Below are 18,288 nucleotides of genomic sequence, written 5' to 3' on the forward strand. Positions count from 1 at the left end.
GGCGGCGTGGGGCGGGGCGCGGCGCGGCGGGGCCCGCTGGGGCCCGCCCCCCTGCCCGGCCTGTGAGTGGCTGCGCCCCGGGACGCCTGCGGGGCCTTAGCGCCGCCGCCGCCGCCGCCATTTTGTGACAGGCTCTGCGCGGAATTCCCGCTCTGCGTTTTGCGGGGGGGGGGGGGGGGGGGGAGGGGGGCCTCGTGCTGTGGGAAGCACCGCGTGAACAGGGCGTTTGCGGTTGAGAGAGGTGTCCGCGTTCCCGTCTGCACGTACACAGAGTTAAAGCGAAGTAGCTCCCCAGTGCTGAGGTACGGCTGTTATTAGCTACCTCTACGTACAGTTGCAAAATCGTGATGCAACCGAAGCTTAGGGTTTTGTTACTGCTGACAGACCGGGATAGCGCTCATCTCGTTCTCGGTTTTGTTCCTGCTTTATTTTTCTTCCCAGAGCCGTTCCTTCCAAAGTTCTGCCTTAACGATTACATTATCCACCTGAAATATTTTGAAATGTGTCAAACGCGAGAAGGACTCAACTGAAATTTCAAGTTTATTTTAAATCAGTAGGTTTGTAACATAAAGTCAGTATTTGCAAAAAGGCAAGATGCACAGAAAGTAACGTTGTTCTCACAGACCGAGGGAGGGGACAGGTGCAAACAGCATAAAAGCGGATTCGTATGTTTTTATAGTAGTGCTTTATGCAGTCATAAGGAGCCATACTTGCAGAAAGTACCTGTTTAAAAAAACACCCTAAAATGTCCGTATCAAGTTGGAAACCTTGGTAGCTGCAGGAGAAGAACAAAGGGCAGTTCATTTAGTGAGTCGTACCACATTTTCCCTTATGTCTGTTTACGTAAGAGACTGACAGGAGGTACAAATACACAGGCTGGAAAGTCTCATCGATAGGCTGCATTGAATAGGCTCGGGGTACTTAAAAGCAGCGTCGTGTTTTCCTGTGGGATGAAGACTTGAAGCCAGGCTTTGCGGCCTTTCCCCGTTGTGGTAGGAGTAGTAGTTGTCACCAGATGCTGTCAGACTGCGTTTGCTGGTATTCTGAGGAGCACTGCATCCTTCAGCCTCATTTGGAGGTGCGGTGTTACCTACTACTAGTCAACTCCTGAATTATACCATCTGGGGCATCCTGGAAATACCTCAGTGCTCTGAAGGTCAGTATTCAATTAATGAAATACCTCAGTGCTCTGAAGGTCAGTATTCAATTAATGATTAAAATGAGAGAGGCGCAAATAGAATTTCAGCGTTTAATCCTCTGGAATTTCTCCGCTCAAAGCTACGTAATGCTTCGTCTTCCAGGGGCCTCTAGTGCGTGGCACTAAATCAAGAATGGTTTGGGATACCTGATTCTAATTTTTGCTTTCGTTTCGAATGGGAAAGGGGAAATGCCATTAAGTACGTAGGCTAAATGAAAGAGAATACAAAAGCACTCTTTGGTGAGTGACTGATTAATAGACTGGGGCAGATGCTTACTTTGATAGTAACTAAAATAATAGTGTTCAGGAGCATAGAGTATGAGGTATAAGAAGTGTGAAAGAAAAGAAAAAAACTACTTAAAGGAAGAAGTCATGCTGCTAAAAGTAAATAAAGCAAAACCTTTGTTTTTTCTCTCCAGCGTGGAATTGAATAGGTTCTTCCAGAGCCTATTGTCTAATGTTTGGGATGTTGCGAGACTAAATGATAAACATACGCTTACATGGAGTTACTTTACTACTTGCTTCATTAATTGACATTAACCATACAAACAGAAATATTAATTAGAACTAGGGATAAGACCATGTTCCTGCCAAAATGTTTTCCTGTCTCAAGAAATACTTAGCAAATGTATAGCACTGATTTTTGTGTTCTTTTATGTAGAATAGGGATCTCTTCCAGTTAATGTATTGTGTATAGCTTCAATTTCTATTTAAAATAGATTTATACAGCCTTCGAAGTTCATATTCTTCTTCCTTAATAATCTTCAGCATCACCAGCACAGATAGCGAGTAAAGCACTCTCATAATGCCCTGAAGCAAAATGCTGCAAGAAAAAAAACACCACATTTCTGTGACTGTACATTTTCTTAATTTTTCTTTTCTTGGTGTGTGATAAGGACTAGACTGGTGTTGTAAGGTTTTGTAAAACATTACTGTGTTTTCATAAGGATTTTAGGCCAAGATTTTTCTGATTTCACATACCTCGGGCTTTGGTTGCGTGGGCACCTTGAAACAATCTACCTTTGAAAGGTTGGATCAAACCTGTTTAATTCTTCTCAAGTTCAATACCAAAAAATCATGAGCAATTTCTTATGGTTACTGCACATCTTACGGTTGGATTATAGCATCATAAAAAAGGTAAAGTGTCCTAGCAAGAGTCATTTTTCTACAATTAAACAGTGTTTGTTTTAAGGTACAGAGCAAGAGTACAAGAGTAATAGTTTTTCTGAAGGTTGATACTACCTAAGCACAAGGATAAAACCAGATTTTTATTTCAATTTTGCATGAAAGTGGTATCAGGCTAACCTTGCAGGGCGGTGTCAAAGAAAATGGTATCAATTAGTGTAGCAACTATTCATGCAAATTGTTCCTCAGCATTCACTGTCCTGCCCTGTTTATATCCTCTTCTTGCTCTTGGTGAGGGACAAAAAGACATAGTATGAGAGTGAGCTGAGAATTCACTGCTCACTTACTGAAGTCAGCCCGAGGCAGTGAAAAGATAGCTTATTGTTTTTATACGTTACTTTTTTTTTAAACCCAAGTGATTGAATGGAGATTAACCCTTTGTATATTTCTGGTAGGGCTTGGCACAGTCTGTGTGGTGCCAGTGCTGAACAGATGCAAAAGTCTGTAAAAACTTACTTTAATGTCGTGAAAGAGTGATTTTCCATATCTCTCTTTGTATCGCTGTCGTATATTCATCAAGTCAATCTCACTCCTGGCAATGAGAATCCTTATAACTGTTTTATTGTGAAACCCTAAGTCCTAAAAAGAAAAGAAGATGAGAGGCAACTTGACAGTTGGACAGTATGTGTTTGCCCATCCGTATATGCTCATATGAATATGTAATAGATAAGCCAATTTATTAGTCTACCCATAAAGATATCATAGATTTTAAAGGAGTCTAAGCATTCAAAGGTTTTATCCTACAGAATTTTCACATGCTCAGATAATAGAATTCATGTTACTGAATAACAGAGTTTCCCCATATATCAGTGTTTTAACCATGCACTGAAACTTTTAAAAACAAAAACCCGATGAACTTTTGTCAGTAGTCTTAGGTATTCAGTTTGTAGGTAGCTGTTGTGATTGTTGTTGTGGAGTCCATTCAGACTACACTGAAGCTAATAATCTATTTCACAACTGCTGCTGAATGTGAATTCTGTGAGATTTTTAACTATTGATTTAGAATTTACATAGCTTGTATTCAGCTGTGGTTTATTTCAACTTTCTGAATAAATTTTCATATTGTAATTGTGTGGAGAATGGGGACATCTAGTGGCAGTAAGAGTAATCAAAACATTTAGGGTTGGGATGACTGATGACCAGTTTAGATTGCTTAAAGCTAAATCATAATTTTATCGACTAGCCATTGATATTGAAATCTTCTTCTTCAAAAAACAAGTAATGAGATATGTTAAAAAGCTGCATATACAGAATTTGATACATGTTTGATGGCTACTTTAAAATCTTCCTTATAAACCATTACGGACTATTATTTCGAGTATTAGAATCCTGGGTGGGTTTTATTATACTGTATTATAAATGGACGTATAAAAAGCTTTTGGTATAATCTGGACATAACTTCACTGCAAAAACAGACACTATTTTAAATTTTTGCATTTCTTTTGTGTTCATTAAAACACTTAGATAAAACAGAGTAAAATATTAATTAAAGCAAAATGCAAACGTTTATTCTTAATCATTGAAAACTTCTTCCTGCAGCAGATACATCATCTGAATATAATAAAGAAGAAAACTATCTATGTGATATTTCCTAAAATTAAAAATGAGGTTTTAACTTGAAAAGCGGTCTTGATACAGGGCCTATGAGAAACATCCCTTTTCCTGATAGCTGGTATTTCCTGGTACTTTTGGCAAACCTTTTTCATGTCACGTGCCAGAATCCTCTTTTGACCATTCAGACAAAATACGGCCTCTTCCTCTCAGCCCCCAGGATTTTCTTTGGTTCTTTGCTGCCCCTGTTGCTGGTTTAGCTGAAACAGGGGACAGCAGTAGTGGCAGTATCTGGAAGAGGATACTGGGACACTGCTGAAGTGTTGCTGAAAAGTTCTGTTCAATGGTTCTGGCTTGAATCCTATCTTTGCCATTCCAGCTCTCAGATGATATTTCACATTTTACCCATGGCTGGCTTTTATGACCATCTTCTAAAGATTACACTTAAAAGATTAGGCTTAAAAGATTGTGCTTTATTTTTTATATAACATAACGCATCATTATTTTCACTGATGAATGAAAAACAAAAGAAAATGTCTTCAGCGACCTCTAGTAAGAAGAATTTGTAGGTGTTTCTTTGCATGTACCCACATTTCTTCTTGGCACTCATTTGTTTTAGATTGTTAGCACTTACACACAAAGATAAAAGAATCTATGTATATACATTGAGCCCCACAAGAAAACATGACCATTTGTTTTTATGTAACATTAATTCATGATTTCATTTTTAGTGATACTTACTGAATCTCTAGAGACAAAAATTACGTAGTATGAAAAGTGCACATTGAGTTCTGCACAGCAGGGGGAGATACAATCCATAGGAAAAAAAGGGTTTAAATTAAAAAAAAAAAAAAAAAAAAAAAAATTGACACCAGACAGATTTTTTTAAAAGGAATCTATATATTTAACTTTTTACTGTTACCGTTAAATCCTAACTGTTGCTTAGGCACTACTGCTTTGAAATTTATGTAGATACCAACAGTTTTAAACCACGCAATCACACCTTAAAGATTGAACTGACTGATTTGTAAGGACTTGCTTAAGAATAATCAAGCAAACAAAAAAATAGGAGGCTACTTTTTATGGTATGTGAAAAAGAAAGACTACTTACGTGAATTGCATTATAAAGCCTGTAAGCAAAATAGGAAGGCTTGTCACGAACACAGAGAACTAGGAGAGAAGAGTTGCAACAAGTAAACCTAAGATTATTATAAAAGAATTTCTGTTGGCTTTATGCTCCTTGAAATATAAAGCTGGGTAGTGCTGTCCATGACTCAGCTTAAAATTAAGCTACCAGTTTTCACAACCATAACTATATTCACAATTTAAAAGGTCTGGCACTTATTTTGGGTGGGTACTCATTACTGTTGCATCGAAGGCCATATTAAATATCAGTGAATATGCTTACATGACATCTTTGTAGAAATATTATTATCCTTATTCTATAAATGGAAAACAAAGGCACATAAAGCTTGGAACTTGTTTATATACCACTGAAGTCCTGAAAACTTTGCCAATTATTTAATATGTGTAGAATCAGTTGGTAATGCAGTTATCAGTGATCACACAAAATTTGTTATCAAATAAAGAACAGATAGTAATTCTGCTCAGTCAGAATCTAATGCTGCATATATACATTTTTAGTTTTACACAAACATGGAAAAGTAGTTCAAATATTATTTTCTAATTATCTCTGAAAATTTAATTATACAATATAGGAAAGTAGATAAAAATATCAGAAGAATAATATTCTTGATGCATCAGAGATACCATACTAGATATTTATTATGAGATTACTGCTAGTATAAAATAAATATTTTTACATTACCTATTGCAACCAGTAATTCTTGAAAGTATCCATCATAACATTCGTTAATGGCATCTACTATGTCTTGCCCGGAGATATTTTGGAACTCCTGGAAAACTTGGAGGGGGGGAGGGGGGGGAAGAAATCTTGCTTTATTCTAGTTCATTAGTAGTGATCAACTTGCCTTTTTTTTTCCCTGCTTCCCCCAGTACTATAAATATTGAGTTTATTTTTTCCCCTATTTATTTTCAGTGTTTCATTATGTTTCTATCTTCCAGGTAAGGCAATCTAAATGAGTAGCCTGAAACCTGGCTTCCAGGACATTCTTTCTGGGTTCTCCAGTACACAGTATAAAATGAATGCACGCCAAAGCCTCTGTTTCACTGGAAGCTTTAATAAATTCTCTATCTAGCAACCTCTCTTTACAATACATGTAAGAATGTCATGTCATTAAGACAACTTCCTTGCTTAGCTTGTCTAAAACTGGCCAGAGATTCACAGATTGTGACAAGAAGCCATGGCGTGACATGCATAACATGTTAGTATCCAGACGTGGCCACTCTCTGGATAGTGCAGGTATGCAGACTGACACACACAAATATACAGGGCGTGCTTACTTCTTTAGGGAAGGAGGAAAATTTTCAACTCGCTGCTTACTACAAAACTTAGGGAGGACTACATTACAGAGCCCTCAAATCTCTTACAGAAAGAGAGTAGAGCATAAGCAGGTGTGTTGCATTATGTTAATCCTATCATCACCAGCCTTACAGAAGTCATGACAGGAGAATTTGTTGATCCGTGACAGCAAAGTAGTTCTAAGCTACTGTTAGAAGTCGGCATAAAAAATACAGCTGGCTGCACAGTGATAAACTTGTTACCAAACGGATACAACAGGTTTCTTTTCTGAAGTGGAAGGTCTGGATGATCTCACGTAAATTTCTTGCAATCTGTAATTATGTCTGATTATCTATTTTAAATAAAAATGTCCCATTATGTTTCTGTGTGTATGTTCATTATGAGAGAGCGAATGTGGACCCTGAAGTGGTCCCATCAAAAACTTCTTTGAAACTTCTGGGGAAAAGCTTCAACACAGCAGTGTGTTTTCACATCCAAACATTTGTTGAAAATACTCCAACTGCCTCTCCCAAGGTGTTTCCGCTCACACAAAGAGTTACTTAGGAAAAATGAAGAGACTAGTTAAGAAAACTTTGCCTCATTCTGTTGTGTCATGTATAAACTCAGTGCAGCCATAGCCTATGCCTTTCTTTGATGGTGCATTCTTCCCTCTGTTACTAGGCATCCTGATGTCTGTCTGTTCTATCTACAGCTGCTGGTAGTCATCACGCAAAGTTCAGTTTTGCATTACTTCCAAAATCCCATTAACATCAGTGGGAGTCTGAGACCTCCAACAGTTCACACTTAGGTTTCAGGCTAATACCCTGCTGCATACTGAGCTTCTTGGTATGTAAACCATGGGTTTTTTAGCAAGGCAGATTTTTCCTTTCCAATCTGTGTTGAAACAGTTGAACCACTGGATTACCCATCCACAACTGCTGGTAACTCTTGTTGCAGAGAATCATTTGCAGCAAGTTTTTGTGTTCGCCTGTTTTCTGCTGACATGCTTCCCATAGAATCTAATATACCAGAAAAAGGAAAAAAAAAGGCAAAAGATTTTAAGTAATGCCTAAATTACTTTTCAACGTTTGTATTTGTTCTTTTTTTTTTTATGTTTGAGAAGTTCACATCTGACTATATTTACCATTGCATCTTGAGCAGCTGTAGAAGGATCTGCATATCCTTCCATCCTTGTTCCCTGGGGGAAAAAAAGATACGTTTTCTTCAAAAGTTAAATCCTAAAAGACTGTAGGAATATAAAGTTGTCTGTATATGAAGTTACGTTTAATTTCTTGAGATAACATATATGGGCTTTTAGATTGGATCAGTGTATTCGATGGTTGAATTTGCAACTGTAGAAAATATCCTCAAGTTGTCATGTTGTGTCTTCATTTCCTCTAAGAAGAGGAACTCTGGAATGACAAACGGTCTTGTGGGAGGAAGAAATGGGCAAAGTGGATAAACCGATCCCATTTTTAGTCCCATTTTAAATAAGCTTTTACCTTACCACCACCATCCCACCACCATTGCCAGTATTATAGATGTTACATTGCTTACTATAATAGGTAACTATGAGGGGAAAACAAGGATAAGAGTAACATTTGTAATTCGCTGATTATTTGTTATCAATATGCGTATTACCAGAAGAATCTTTTCTCAGGTTTTTTTTTCTCCCTGCACAAACCATAGGAGCAAGCACATCAACAAAATTGAGATTTTGCTTGCTTGTAATCATCCTCTAAAATTAAGATTCAAGACTAGGAAATTGTTTGACAACATTGATACATAAACCACAGAAGAATACTTAATTTTCCCATACATTTAATAGTTTTTCGGTTACACAAATCAAGCTGATATGCCTTAGTAAACACGCTATGATCTGAATTATATAGTTAGAAAAAGAGAAGAGCACACAACTTTTGGAATTGCTTTTTTAACTATAATTGTCTTGTAAGGATACAAATCAGCCTTGGTTGCAGAACCCTCAACAATCTCAAGCTGCATGTAATCACTGCCTTAATGATATGTGTTTGAAGCAATTTAGATTAAAATTTACAGGCATTTTACCCTATATGTGAAAGGGAGGATTAAAATTAAGTATTGGCTGTCAACTTGTAGCATGACTGATTTGTAGCTCTTTCCTGTTAAAAATGTTAATTTATATTTTAATTAAATTGTAAGAATTTCACACAGTGGAATTCCTCGTAACAAGATAAATTACTTGAAGGAAATTATGCTGGAATGACTGCATAAAGTTACATACATGAGAAAACACAGGAAAAAAAGAAAGACAAACGAACAATAAAATAAGTTAAATAATACTCTACATGAGTCAAACACCCACTTTCCCCAGTAACATTTAACAGTGACTGCTCTTGGCATAGTTTTGCTGGAGAATCCCACAATATGTATAGTTATTTTTTAAATTGGAGAAAATGATCATAATTCAATTAATGCCTAAAAAAAGAGAATTAGAATAAAAATCTGTTTGTCTCATACTAGAATGCTAGTTAGCCTGAATTTGTAACTCTGTTAATTTATTTAGGAAGGACTATAACCGATAACTTCTAATGTACCTCAGTGTGGACCTGTGTAAATACCACACTATGGCAATTGAATAGTTTGCTCTCCATATGTGAAGCACATTTACTTCTATCTGTAGTCAGATGTGTGTGTCATCAATCCCAAGATTTAACAGAAATCAAAGCAAAGAGTGTCTGAAAAAAGCATTAAAGGATGCAGTGGAAATGTTGCTATAGAATAATCTGCAAGTTGCATGGTGCTAGAACTAGAAAGGATATATTTTAAAGAAATATCGCTGAGTTTTAATATAAGATCATATCCAAACATGGATGATTCAACTAACAGTCTTCAAAGTATACAGTATAACTGAGTAAAGTTGGAACTCCCTGCAACTCTTCTTTATCTTGAGAAAAATAGCAGTTAGATCTTGTTAGCTAAGAAGTTTCTGATTTCAGGCCTCTATCAGTATCTGCGGTTTAAGAAAATAAGGACTAATAATGTCTCAGATAATTTATTTTAAATTTGTTCTTTTGGCAAGTAAAATGTGTACTATGGTTTTAATAAAGATGAGAAGTGAGGTTGCTTAACCTGTAGCTCTTCATTTTTAATCAAGGAAGAATTTTCATTATTAGGGGGAAAAAACACCCAACATTAGAAAAAAATATTTCCTGTTTATAGCTTCTACATTTGAAACATCTGCTCTTTATCTCTGTACCTCAGTGAAGCCTGCTGCTATTTTAAATCTTAGTTAAGAACCTTTTCACCAGACACATATGTAAAAATACAGATGTACCTTACGTATGCTGTTATCTCCTGGCAGTCCTTTTTTCATTATTTGTTATTCTGGTTTACAAAAGATTTTTAAGATAATAAGCACAGTGAGTACAATGAGAATGGGAACTCATGATCTGACAAGGATGACCAACTTTGTTGCATAAAAGTACAAATTGGTAAAACTGCAAAAGTTGGTGTGTGATGGTGATAATTCATTTGCCTGCTTGCAAACATATTGTGATTTAGCATATGCAGCAGCACAAAGAACATAAAGTTTAAAACAGAGAACTATTTAATACTTTCTTTCATAGTCAAATATGGATAAATCTCCATTTTTGCATAATGCCTAGACTGGATTATGAGCCATATATTCTAACCATGGAGAAAACAGAGCTTTAAAAATGAAAGTCTCATTTGTACATGCAAGTAGACTCCTTTTGAGATGAGAGAGAGTGAGCAGAGGGTCAGCAGTTGAATATCCAGGGTCTTAATAAAATAGTCTGTTGACCTTTGCCTCCATCTGAAAGCCAAAGCCAAAGTCAAAGTAGATGAAGGAATTCAAGTTCTATTCCTCTCCTGCTTTCGCCCCCTCTCTTAAAGTGTAGTCCTGTTGAACTAGCTTTAACCACGGTCATCTTAAAATTTAAGACTTCTCAAATAGTATCAAAAGTTATTATGAACTTTCTAGAACTGTAAGTCATATTACTTTTTTTTACAGTACCTGCGCAAGGTTCATGAGCGTATCTCTGAAGTGACCAGAAGTCTCAGAATCAATATCTTGTTGAAGATCATTATTATATTCTAGGTTAAACCAAAAACATACAATCTAAATCACAAATGAACATGCTCTGAAAAGTACTAATTAAGATTAGCGAACAAAGGATAAATAAATAAGGTGCAAATACTACTCCATTTTCTATGGTGATTATTCCACAGTAACCCACGCAGGTCCTACATGGACCTCGCCATGGGGCTGGCAGGTCTGTCTAGGTCCTGCCAGGGGGCCTCAGCTGCTGCCCCGGCTCACCTGTCCTCCCACCCACCCACCCACCCATGGGCGCAGCCCCACCACTGCTGCTGTTGTGCGAGTGGAGTGTCCAGCCTGAGTAAACACTTTTTGAAGGAAGACGGCGTAGATACTTTTTTGAATAAAGAGTGCAAAAGTTTCTGAGAATGCCCAGATGTGGCTTCCAGGTGTTTCATATGTCATAGGCAGTAATAGATTTCAAAACCACTATGGTGTATTTTCAACTTTAAACATTTTGCTTCAGCCTTTTGTATATAGTTACAGAAGTTATATACTCATAGAAGAGGGAGAAGGGAACCAGGTAGTATTGAGAAGTCATTTTTGTAGTTCAGTTCCTTCATGTGTGCTAATACATCCATCCAGAGCACACATAGTACAACTGCTACTGTGCCCTTGTAAAAAATATTACGCATTAAGTAGGCTTCTTTCATCTGGAAGATCTCCATATTTGTTCTTGAGGCTAGTATGTCAATTAGACAGTTTTCTTCTGTGTCTACTCCCTGTGTGGAAAGAAGTAAATATGAAGAGATGTTGTTAGTAGAAGCCACAGCTTTTAGAAGAAAGCGATGCTGCGCTTATCAGAAGTAACAAAAGAATAGCAGTCTCTGCTGGAGCAATGCAGAGTGTACTTCTGCGTAGTGTACCTGTTTAAATAGAAAATGACTTTAAATTAGTACTAGAACCCTGTATTTCAAATATGTTCCTACTTAATTTGAATTTCAGCATGTACATTAACAAGTGGGGAATGGAGCAATACTAGTGTTGACAGAAACATAATGGGAAGAATTTTAGAGCTTTAGTAAGAATTTAGGAGTTGCTGAAAGAAATCAGATGCAAAGATTGAGCATACATCCCCAGCAAGTGTTCAGGCAACCTGAAGTAGATATGAGCACAACTATTATGTTATGCCTCTATTTTTTTTATTTTTTTTTTTAATTTATTTACGAATGTTACAGTCTGTAATGTCTACTGTAGAACTTGGTATTTAAAGGAAGCCTCATGGCCATGCATGCAGTGCTGCAAATCACTGTATTTTCTCACTGGATTTGAATTAATTTTATAAACTTGAATTGACATAAGGTACACTGCATATGCTGCTTTTGATATGCACGTGTATAGTGTTGGTGAGTACTCTGCATTTGGGATAATGGGAGAATAAGACATTGAGTTTGACCCTGGAGACATGTATGGCCTGTTTTTTACTTTGGCTGTATGAATCCAGATCAAGATAGAATACTATAAGAAAGTTTAACTTTGAGCCACATTTAGAAAAAATATAACTTTGGCAATCTTGTCAATAATTTTTATAGAAGTAATGCTTCCAGTGCTACCAATGATATTTCACAATCCTTTTAATGCCAACTGCAACTAAAAATGTATCACTAGTTCTAAAAAGTGCATTGGTTTAAGTGTCAGAAGGACAAGAAAAAACAGTGTTAATTATTTTTTTTTATAAGGTATTCTCAAAATATGTAAGACAGATCACCTTGCTCGGAGTTGTATAATCTGTGTCTTATTTGTGACAGTGGACAGCAGCAACTATTCGTGGAAAGAAAAGGAAAACAGTGTTGACCTCTGATATGCCTTCCCATTTTCCAGGAATTGGCAATTTAGGAATTTCCTGAGAAGGAATTTGCTAAGGATTATTATTTTCAATAGCGGACAGTGGAACTGTTTTCTAAGAATGTACTGAAGTCTTCTATGAACTGATTTGTGCTTTTGGCCTCCACAATGCCCTGCAGGAATGAATTTCACATGAATTACATGATCTTTGAAAAAAAATTTTTGTTTGTTTCAAAACTTCAGTTGTTTAAGGAGCACAGGCTCAGATCCTGGGAAGAAAAGGAAATATTTTCTTCAAAATGGGCAGTCAATTCAGTTTGAGTGGACTGATGATTGCTTTGTCACAGAGTAATTTGTAAGTGTTTATGTAAAGACATGTTCTGCTAAGGAAGTATTGGTCTTTTCAGAGGTGGAGGCTTAGTGCATGGCACTGGCTGTTCAAATGAATTTTGTTCGTAACACACATAAATGCTTGCACGATCAGGGCCTTACATTTCCCTGTATGAATACTTATTCATTTACTGAGTTTACCGTAGGTGTTAAATGGGTTGTATTTGTTACATGACAAGGATATTATTTATGCTGGTTTTAGCATACCAATGAATAGACTTCATATAGCACTGTATTTCTGATGACCTAGTGTGCTATGTAGTAGTATGCTATTTCAGTGTATTAACTTCCAGCAGTTTATCAACCATTTAAATGTCAAAAAAATCAATTTAACATATGTTCAGTACTGTAATTAGTGACTGCAACTCTAAACAATTCTGAATTTGACAAGTACCTTCAAGGCATGCCAGAGCTCATGGGCATCATAGGAGGCAGGTGGATACATCAAGCCAACCATGACTTCTTTGAAGTGATGAGAGAGATTCTCTTTTAGGTCCGTTATCAGATCCTTGAAAAGACAAAAAAATACACAGACAGGATTATTTCAGTAGTCACACTTCGTTAAGACAGCTTAAAAAAAGTATTAGTGTTTTTTTTTCTGTAAATGAATAAAAATGAACCATCAAAGATGAATTCTGGCTAAAATTAAAATTTTAGATAGTACATGCTTCTTCTAATAGTATGGATGAGATGGCAATAGACACACAAGTCAGTAGACCACATAGGGTTGTTGATTTTTGGTTCATTAGATTACAGAAGAAAATTCAAGGGTTTAAATGCAACTACTACTTAAAGGCTCGGAAACCTGAATACCATGGCAGAGCATCTGCAGCTTCCCTTGGCATATTCCCTGTGCGAATCTGTCAGAGCTAAGCACCTTTGGAAGTCAAATCCCATAGAATGCAGGCGACTTGTGCTTTTTTCAGTGTTACTCACTATGTGAATAATTTAAAAAATCATCCATATTGCTCCTACTACATAAAAATACCTGCTTTGGATTACTGGAAGGTTATGTGCTTCAGTTTATGTATATTACATTCAAACTGAATTCACTACTTTTGACAGATGCTGGATTAATAAAAAGGAACCCCTCTCTTCCCCCACATGTCTCAGGACTTGCTTGCCAGGTAGCTGAGTAATGGATGAGAATGTCCGCCCCACTCTCCCCTTTCCTGATAGCATCCTTCAAAACACTGCAAACGCCAAAAGCTTGTTAGTTATACTGTTGGTGTTTCTGATTAAGAGGATACTTGTGCACTCTTTTTTTTTTATGTTTTCTGTACAGCACTAGGCAGCTGTCAGATATGTTCTGACCTAAGTCTGAATTTAAAGGAATACCAGAAATGGTTCCCATGAAATAAACTGTTATGTTTTCAGAGCTGCATCTTTTTCAGGCCTGTACTTTGTTTTTGATACATATCTGAATATAATTAGCAGCTAAAGTAGCAATGAAGGAGGACATATACACATGAAAAATTAAATTTATGATGAAGAAACATATGCAGTCTTCAGTGAATGCACATTAGATGCATTTGACAACCACTAAATCACACATGGAATAGAAATTAATTCGTTAAGACATTTCACTTCTGACAACATGCCTGTGGGAAAATGGATTAATAATACAAATGGATGCTAATTAAAAATTACTCCTGCAATCAGAACTAAGGGAAGTAAAGTATTGAAAAATAAGAAAAGACAACTCTTAAGTTGTCAATATTCCCTAACTGTCTCTGCTATATGAAATCCTTGAAGGCTAATTGTAAGAAGGATGAAAGCTTTTCTGTATGTATGAATAATGCACCCAGTTCAGGGTTTTATTTTCTTTTTTTTATACATTTCTCCTTCTAATGCGTCACACTTTACATTTGTCAAATGAATGGGCATAGTGGCTGCCATATTGAACTGAAATTAAGAGGGTGGAGGATTAGACTGACAGTTTTACCATAGATTAAACTGAAAAGGCTAAAATTGTTGTTGCCTAGCTGTCTGTCTTCTCTGTCCTGCAGAGTTTACCAGTCACAAGCTGGAACTGCCAAATGGCACATTTCCCCAATGCAATATATTCATTAATACAGATCACAGCCAGTGAAATGCTATCACTGATGTGTGCTAAAGTATCCTCTGAAGTGTAAACTGCTGCAATTCAGGGCAAGATGCATCCCATCCTGTTCGGCAGTTTCCTGCCTAAGATGATAGCAAATTTTTGAGGGATCAATCAAATAAACTGCATGGAGCACTAACCAGATCAGCCACTTCAGTATATCTGCTGTCACAGCTGAGGCAAAAAAATCACCATTCCTGTTTAATCTCTGAACTAGATTAGAGCTAATTTGTACTGACCCCTGTTTCCACATGGCAAAAGGTAGAACTAGGTGGGTTTTTTGGAAAGCTGTCGAGTATCTTGATGTATCTTGTGCTATAAAGCATACCCAGTGCTTAACAGATTTATTTAAATTAAAATTGTGTGTGTATAAGCAAGATGTTCCACAAGTTTCAGAATTTTCTGTAGCCCATTGTTGGAATATAAAAATAGTTTGCTTGCCTTTCCCTTCTATTATCATTCATAGTTTTAGAGATTGAAATTCGTAAAAATGACATCTGAGGTTTTCTTTGGCTTTTTTAGTTCTAGATCTTTAGGTCTGTGGCCACTGGCTTTGTAGCACTTCAGGTTGGCATAATATGGCTGACAGGAAAAAATTAAAGGTGGTATGTTTTCATAGGGATTTATTTATTTGTTTATATTGGATTTGAAAAAAAAAATCCAGATAGATCAGTGGTGAGCAAGTCAAAAATTGTTCTCTATGAATACAAAATATGGCAAATCATAACTCCATTCCTGAAGGACATTTGGCAATTCTTTATTGAGATATCATTAGTATTATCTCTAGGTCATCTTCACGTATGTCCTGGTTTCAGCTGGGATAGATCTAACTGTCTTCCTAGTAGCTGGTACAGTGCTGTGTTTTGAGTTCAGCATGCGAAGAATGTTGATAACACTGATGTTTTCAGTTGTTGCTCAGTAGTGTTTAGACTCTAGTCAAGGATTTTTCAGCTTCTCAAGCCCAGCCAGGGCACAAGAAGTTGGCACAGGACACAACCAGGGCACCTGACCCAAACTGGCCAACGGTGTATTCCATACCATGGGACATCCCATCGAGTTTAGGAACTGGGAAGGGGGGGCGGGGAATTGCTGCTCGGGGACTGGCGGGGTGTCGGTCGGCGGGTGGTGAGCAATTGCCCTGCGCATCATTTGTACATTCCAATCCTTTTATTACTACTGTTGTCATTTTATTAGTGTTATCATTATCATTATTAGTTTCTTCTCTTCTGTTCTATTAAACCGTTCTTATCTCAACCCAGGAGTTTTGCTTTTTTCCCGATTTCCTCCCCCATCCCACTGGATGGGGGGGAGTGAGTGAGCGGCTGCGTGGTGCTTAGTTGCCGGCTGGGGTTAAACCACGACAACGTATCAGAGGGCAGATAAAAAATGATATGGAGCTTTTAAATGTTTTCCCGTGTTTAAATGATAGGTCCATTTGAAACACTCTAGAGAAAAGGTTAAAAAACCCCAGCCAGCTGCTATGGATGGAGTAGAGAAGGAGCACTGTCCAGTGATTAAGGAAATAAATGAAGACTTGAAAAGAATGGGCTTGGGTGCTTTACTATCACAGGCACCTTTGGGTAGCTTGACATGCTTTAGTTTTCTATAAGTAAAACTAAAAGTCAGTCAGAAATGTTGCATGGATAAACACTGAACTTTTGTGGTTTGCATGTGTAGTGGTAGTGGTAGCCTATTAAATATCTTGTAATAGAAAAACACCTTTAATCATTCAGATCCACTGATTTCAATCATTGTCACAGTCTCTGGCAGGTAAGGATACCTGTGATTCAGTTATTGTTCTTCTATGGTCTATTTAAAACATACTGATCCATTCAAGGCTGCATCTAAAATATCACAGATACTGTGTGTTTGATTTTTTTATAACGGTCCAAATAAAGCCAGTGATCTCCTGTAGGTGAGTAACAACACAAAATCAACCCACCACACTGATTAAATCCAGCTCTCCTTTTCCCCCCAGTTCTAGAAGAGTAAGGGGGTGTTTCAGCATATTTAGAGGTCAACAGTTGTGTGGTATTTGGGTATACAGGTGGCACAAAGGCTGTCTGGAAAACTGCTCGACTACCCATAGAAGAAAATACACTGTTCTACTGGTTAACAGACTGGTTGTGTAACAGACTACCAAATCGGCAGTTAATGTGGAGGTTTTGAATGAACTATTTCTAGCTCTAATTATTGCTGATGGCTGTGTGGTAGGATTTCTGCAAACTCACTGTCCTTCTTCATGCTGATTGATTCAATAGCAAGCTTACACTGACCTTCAAGGCATTTTCCAATGAGCCATTAGTTTTTCAGGCTTCAGGAAAAGAAGAAAACTGGATTTTGTTTAGAATGTTTGGCTGGCTTCTATTAGGGGAAGGGCACATCTGGTCAATTTAATCACAGCATTTTTCTTTAGCTTTCCAATAGTATCTAGTTTCATGCAGCACTTTTCATCACTAGATTTCACAGGGATTTTACAGAAGGAGTTGCTGTTATTTTTGCCCTTATATAGCTGGGGTAACTGAGGAAAATGCAGACATTGCAACTTTCCCAAAGTCATTTGATTAGCAGTAGTAGATCTGGAAACAGAATGAGGGTATCTATTTCTGTGTACGTTTATGAACTCGTATAACAAAAAATTATCTTGTTATATACTGTAAATATGGATAAAATATATTTGAAGGAAAAATGCTAACTTTTTATGTCTTAAAATTTTTTTAACACCTTTCAAAGATTCACAAATTTGACATTGAGCAGCTCAGGTGAATATTGTGCTTAGTATATGGATGGGATTACATGGTATGAGGTCTGAGAATGTCACTGCTTGAGATGAGAACGTTAATCAGTGCGTGAGTAAGATACAACTACCTGTAATTGTTGATATGGTGTTTTTCTTTGGTGTTTCAAACCAAATACAATACTATTTTATTGTGTATTCCAAAGACTTGAAAAAAATAATGCAGAAACCCCCAAAAGCCCATAGAGGAAGAAAAAAGTCTGTCCAGAAATACTGGTTTGGTCAATAGAGGAGTAGAATGAACTATAGAAGAAGAAACTTTTCATGTCCCTTTTTTTTTTAACTTTGTGTGTGGCAGAAGTATTTCTACTGCTATATAAATGACAATTTGAAACTGTCAGAGGTATCGATAGTTACATGAGCGAAATTGTGTGCCAATCTGTTGGTGCCAGCCAGATGTCTGCCAGGCTTTTGGTTCCAGTGACTGACCTGAGAGAAGGGCTGACCAACTGCACTGGAGACAGGAGAGAGAGAAGTAATGAAAGTACAAAACGTCTCTGTCTTACCCTGCCATACACGTCTCTGTACGCCTCAGCAATCATAAGCCGCTGTGAATTGCTACGTTGTGTTAGGATATCAATCAACACATCTTTTTCACAACCTGTAAAGGAAGCATGACACAGACTCTAAATTAACAAACTGTTGTTATTTACTTACATTTGTGATTGTTCATGCTTTGTTCAAGAACATTATCCTAATTTCTTGAAAAAAATAGATCAACAAATTAATATCCCACTGGTATTTACCAACATCA

General features: G+C 37.1%; 1 protein-coding gene across 1 annotated transcript; it reads right to left on the reverse strand.

Moving 5' to 3' along the window:
• Positions 1-202: 202 nt before the first annotated feature.
• ANXA10 (annexin A10) lies at positions 203-18,091 on the reverse strand. Its single transcript, XM_049834087.1, has 10 exons — positions 18,041-18,091; positions 13,028-13,141; positions 11,090-11,180; positions 10,375-10,454; positions 7,501-7,554; positions 7,282-7,375; positions 5,763-5,858; positions 5,046-5,104; positions 2,840-2,962; positions 203-2,021 (listed from the first exon to the last, which is right to left on the reverse strand). The coding sequence occupies exons 1-10, from the start codon at positions 18,074-18,076 to the stop codon at positions 1,953-1,955; spliced, it is 816 nt and encodes a 271-aa protein (XP_049690044.1). The 5' UTR covers positions 18,077-18,091; the 3' UTR covers positions 203-1,952.
• Between the last annotated feature and the right edge of the window lie 197 nt (positions 18,092-18,288).

The sequence above is a fragment of the Accipiter gentilis genome, chromosome 3 (assembly GCF_929443795.1).
Source record: "Accipiter gentilis chromosome 3, bAccGen1.1, whole genome shotgun sequence".
In the NCBI taxonomy this organism is placed as follows: domain Eukaryota; kingdom Metazoa; phylum Chordata; class Aves; order Accipitriformes; family Accipitridae; genus Astur; species Astur gentilis.

Bases quoted from the DNA above. Each gene is read 5' to 3' on its own strand.
- ANXA10 (XM_049834087.1), bottom strand. From the start codon at position 18,076: ATGATTGCTGAGGCGTACAGAGACGTGTATGGCAGG. The intron at 10,455-11,089 runs GTAATATTTTTT...GGTTTAACCTAG, and splicing joins GAAAGAAGCCTACTTAATGC to AATATAATAATGATCTTCAA. The intron at 7,555-10,374 runs GTACTGTAAAAA...TTTTTCCCCCAG, and splicing joins CGCTCATGAACCTTGCGCAG to GGAACAAGGATGGAAGGATA.